General features: G+C 40.0%; 1 protein-coding gene across 8 annotated transcripts in view; it reads right to left on the bottom strand.

Moving 5' to 3' along the window:
• Nucleotides 1–3,106: 3,106 nt before the first annotated feature.
• The window catches only part of VPS13D (vacuolar protein sorting 13 homolog D), a 195,243-nt gene continuing 192,930 nt past the window's right edge, over nucleotides 3,107–5,419 (bottom strand). For all 8 annotated transcript variants that reach the window (XM_034753528.1, XM_034753531.1, XM_034753534.1 and 5 more), the window contains one exon: nucleotides 3,107–4,495. In XM_034753528.1, coding sequence (XP_034609419.1) covers nucleotides 4,364–4,495 — 132 coding nt within the window. In that variant the 3' untranslated portion in view covers nucleotides 3,107–4,363. The remainder of the gene's footprint in view (nucleotides 4,496–5,419) is intronic.

The raw sequence follows: 5,419 nt of genomic DNA, 5'->3' as shown, positions 1-5,419 counted from the left end.
CTTTACCCTTTCCCAGTTGGTATTATAAATGTTCTCCCACTGCTGAAGCATTAGCTGCTCAAACTAGAATGAAAACGAAGCGGTTTTAGATGGGCAGAGAATACACTGTACGATTTTCAACTGAAGAGAAAATAGAAATATCAAGAACCAGAGCATCTTTAGTGGTTTAAAAGCAACTTTCCCTCTCTTGGTATTGACACCTCCTCATCAATTATTGGGAGTGGACTACATTCACCTTGATTGAATTGGCCCTGTCAACAGTTAGTTCTCCACTTCTAAGGGAATTCCCTTCTCTTCACGTATAATAATACCTGCATCTGTAATTTTCACTCCATGCATCTGAAGAAGTGGGTTTTTTACCCACGAAAGCTTATGCCCAAATAAATCTGTTAGTCTTTAAGGTGCCACCGGACTTCTTGTTGTTTTTGTGGATACAGACTAACACGGCTACCCCGATACCTGTTGGCTTATTGTTTTTATACAACTGTTAAGGCCAATGTGGCGTTTGCATCTCTGTTAAATGCGCTATTTTAATTTTCAAATAAAGGTAGCTGGATACTTAAGGCCGTTGTGAACAATTTCATGTTAAGCATGGAGCAATTGTTGGTTTGCTCATCAAACTTGTATGTGTCATGTCTTCTGAGGATAATAGAGTGAAAGGAAGAAAAACCCACCGTCATCCTTACTGTATTCTCCGCAAGCGAATTTTAGAGTTTCTCACAGGTTAGTCTCTCTAGCGATTAGATTTATTTACAATACTAAGGGTCTGGTGTGAGGGAGGTGGGTGTTAAACTACATTTACAGGCAACGCCCATCATTGAAAGCCTGAACCTGCTCTCGCTGTCGTAGGCTGCATTACCCCTACTGCCATCACTAGCAGCAGGATGGGGTTGCTAAGCTATTTGCTCTCTAGTTGATAAATAGTCATATTCAATTGTCCTAAAGTGGAAGGCAAGATTTTCCTCTTGGTGCTCAAGCTCTGGTGATAGCATTTACTAACTGTATCATTAAAGAAATGCAGCAACTGGTCCTCCTTGTTTGCTTACAGCTTGTTTGAATTGTTATGAATCTTCTAAGGAGGGCGAAGAAGAAAATGTCACTTATTCTCCTCCTCTGCAGAATATTATTTTTGAATATGGCTCTTGGAATTTGAAAGCTACGTTAGCAATAGGTTAGGAGTGCCGGTAACAATAGGAAGCACACAGCAAGAGTTCTTACTGAAATAATACAAAAATAGTCTTTTAAAGCCATTTAAGATACATATTTAACGTTCAAACCCACTGAGCACAAGGTTGTTAAGTGAGGTAAGTTACTGCCTTCAGTTATGTGTGGGTCACTCCCTTTGCAAACAGTAGGGTGGATGCTCCCCTAAGGGCACAATTTGGCCTAGTAAAAGAACTTTCTTCAGTGTTTCAAGGGCGTGGGGCAACTGGTCTTAGAATGGTTTAAAGCCACAATGCACTGTATACATGCAGTGTATTCATGTCCAGTTGGTGGGTTACGATCTTCTAAGATCTGAACAATAGACATTGCTTACTGGATGGTCATTACCATCGTAAACAGGTAAATACTTTCTGAAATGAAAACAGAAATAGTTATTTGAGCCTAGGGAGCCTCTCTGGCTAACATCTATACGCAGGGGGCAGTAACCAACCTTTTTAGCTGTCTCTCTTACTTTTTAAATTACCAATACGTATCTGAGCAACAATATACGACTCATCAGGTAGTAACTTGATTCTTGCCACTGAACTGGCATGATGATGGGCACTGTCTCAACATTTATTTCTTATTTTAGATTGTGTGTGATCCAATATGATTAGCTGCTTCCCCCAAAAAACTTTCCAGCTTGAATAGCTAGATCAGTGTTTCTCAAACTGGGGTCGCCGCTTGTGGTTTGTTTGTATTCATGTCCAGTTGGTGGGTTACGATCTTCTAAGATCTGAACAATAGACATTGCTTACTGGATGGTCATTACCATCGTAAACAGGTAAATACTTTCTGAAATGAAAACAGAAATAGTTATTTGAGCCTAGGGAGCCTCTCTGGCTAACATCTATACGCAGGGGGCAGTAACCAACCTTTTTAGCTGTCTCTCTTACTTTTTAAATTACCAATACGTATCTGAGCAACAATATACGACTCATCAGGTAGTAACTTGATTCTTGCCACTGAACTGGCATGATGATGGGCACTGTCTCAACATTTATTTCTTNAGGGAAAGCCCCTGGCGGGCCGAGCCGGTTTGTTTACCTGCCCCGTCTGCAGGTCTGGCCGATCGCGGCTCCCACTGGCCGTGGTTCACTGTTCCGGGCCAATGGGAGCTGCTGGAAGTGGCGGCCAGTAAGTCCCTCGGCCCGCGCCGCTTCCAGCAGTTCCCATTGGCCTGGAACAGTGAATCGCGGCCAGTGGGAGCCGCGATCGGCCGGACCTGCGGACGGGGCAGGTAAACAAACCGGCTCGGCCCGCCAGGGGCTTTCCCCACGCAAGCGGTAACCCCCAGTTTGAGAAACACTGAGCTAGATGTTCACTGCAACAAGTATGAATTTTATATGGGACAGCTGCAGTGAGCCTAAAGCAATATTGAGCCAATGCACAGGCTGAACTGCTAAAACTTACTTAAAAATATAATATGCAGAGAAATGTACCAAAAGGGAAGCATTCAGTTAAGTTTGTGTAATGGACCTTTATGGATTTTAAATTCTAACCACTTAGACCACAACATCAACTGATCATCACAGCTTCTCCTTACACACTGAACCTCTGCATTTCACGTATTACAAATTGTTTTACTCTAGCCTTAAATTTAAAAATATTCTTACCGTGTGCCTTTATTTAAGAACTTGACAAATAAGTGAATTCAAGAGTAAAACTTTAATGGACTGCGTATTTCTAATCAAAAGTTTACAAAAAAGTATGCATGTTGGGAAAACCTGCTGAAATCCGCAACACATTACTTGGTAATTTTGTGGCAATAGATTATCCCATGATTGAAACTTACACAGCAGATGCCATGTTGCAGGCAGGAAGTCATTGCAATTGAAAACCACTTTCAGAGAGACAAAGAGCCCAACAGCACCATTAAAAAAAAAAAAAGTAAACCGCAAGATATTCCTTATATTTTTTTTTAATTGAAAAAACTTACAAAATAAGACTTAACTCCATTACAGATAAAGTCAATTTTCCTAGTTTCTTTGTATTACGGGACAAGCCACCATCTTTCCTCCAAGTCTATCTCTATGAGATCACACTCTACTTTTGGTAAGGGAACACTGTCAAGGTTAATGAGTCCGATATTTGATGTCAAGTACCTCTGTCTCTCAATACTGTATCTATTCAAAAAGTTGAATTAGGAGGTGCATTTTTTAAGATTCCAAAACAAATGATGCAGTGATTTTTCAAATCAACTCAAATTTGTGCCAGCTGCCTAACACTTATGAGCAGCCCTACAATAACAAACTAACGTATTAAATCACACTTATTAAATCAAGGGGTGGTGGAGGAAGCGTGTGTGAAACCGGTAAATTAAGATTTCAAGTTTTGTCCTTTTAAAATATCTTGCCAATGTCCCCAGCAACTGGATTATATCTGTCTACAATACAGCTCTGAACAGGGTGTGGTTATTTTTCTGAAAACTAAGCAATCATTTTGCAAAAAAATGATCTCTGTTTTTAATACTGAAGAGTGCCGTTAAACTATGTGACCCAGTAAGCCCTACCACTCTACTCCAGTAAACCGATTCACAAAAGCATTATGAATCTGGTGTAAAAAATGAAGTGAACGTCTGGCAGAGCACTTTAAGCATCTGCTTTAAATTGCACCCAGGGTCCTGAAATTCAAAAAAGTGCACCCTTACGATAAGATTCTTTAACCGCCCACAATACAACTCCACAGAAGACAAATGAATGTCTTTATATTACAACTACATTCCTTCACTCTTAAGAATAGCTTTCTAGAGAGAATGTACAGTTTCAATTAGTGCAATATGACTCAATAGAACTTCTTTAATTTTTTTTTTTTTTTTACAGTAAACAGACCTTTATACAGACCCACAAACTATTTTGTACTTCCTTATTTACAAACAGTTGTATATATATATACACATTAGCAAAATACAGAACTTCTCCCATAATATTTCAAATGTCTGTTATTCAATAAACACTTTAAAAAAAATTGTTCTTTCATAAACAAAATAACTCCACACAGCAAATGCTCTAATTGCATTCATTTGTTTCCAGTGCACTATGTTCTTCAATTACAGAATACACTTTCCACCAATCAATTTTTGTTCTTTCATTTTATTTTGGAGACAGAATACCTTTATCCCCTGGATTAGTACTTGCGATGGTGTTAGGGAAATTTGGTTTCAGGAGTCCAGCTCCAATTCTTCTTGGTTTTCACTTTGTCTCAGCATAAGTTGTTGCTCATAATACAGGCTCTTTGCATAGTTTATTTCTTGAGATAACTTTACAGCTAAAACTTCAGACTTCACATGGACCTGCACAAATAAAAGTTTATTATACATACAGCAGTGTTTAAAGTAGTGGGAAATTTTAATACCACTGTGAAGATAAAAAAAATCCACTTAAAGTAACTATCTGCAGTTATCAAATCTGTCATCTACCTGCAATGACCAGGCTGGTTACTTTAAGAGGTAGTCCTACCTAGGGCTGGTCTACACTGGGGGCGGGAGGGTCGATGTAAGATATGCATGTGATGGGTTGGATCACAGAAACCCCCTTGGGAGCTGCCACCTGATGCAAAAGGCTACCTCTGCTCCTGTTTTCCCCGCCAGCTCAGGACTCCAGCACCCTGTCTTGCTGAGCCAGACTCTCCCATCTGCTCCAACACAGACCCAGGGTCTGAATCACTTGCCCCAAAGCTGGAAGTTTACCTGAAAACAGCTCCCAGAAGTGTGCTTGTCTTTAGCACTCAGATGCCCAACTCCCAATGGGGTCTAAACCCAGATAAATCTGTTTTACCCTGCATAAAGCTTATGCAGAGCAAACTCATAAATTGTTCGCCCTCTATAACACTGACAGAGATATGTACAGTTGTTTGCTCCCCCAGGTATTAATACATACTCTGAGCAAATTACTAAATAAAAAGTGATTTTATTAAAAACAGACAGTAGGATTTAAGTGGTTCCAAGTAGTAACAGAACAAAGTAAGTCACCAAGCAAAATAAAATAAAATGCGCAAATCTATGCCTAATCAAACTGAATACAGATAATCTCACCCTCAGAGATGCTCCAGTAAGTTTTTTTATCAGACTGGACACCTTCCAGGCCTGGACACAATTCTTTCCCCTGGTACAGCTCTTGTTGCAGCTCAGGTGATAGCTAGGGGATTCTTCATGATGGCTCCTCTCTCTCTCTCTCTGTTCTCTTCCACCCCTTTATATATCTTTTGCATAAGGTGG

Source organism: Trachemys scripta, chromosome 19 (genome assembly GCF_013100865.1).
Source record: "Trachemys scripta elegans isolate TJP31775 chromosome 19, CAS_Tse_1.0, whole genome shotgun sequence".
In the NCBI taxonomy this organism is placed as follows: Eukaryota; Metazoa; Chordata; order Testudines; family Emydidae; genus Trachemys; species Trachemys scripta.
The sequence above is the reverse complement of the archived record's forward strand: the minus strand, read 5'-3'. Positions and strand labels throughout refer to the sequence as shown.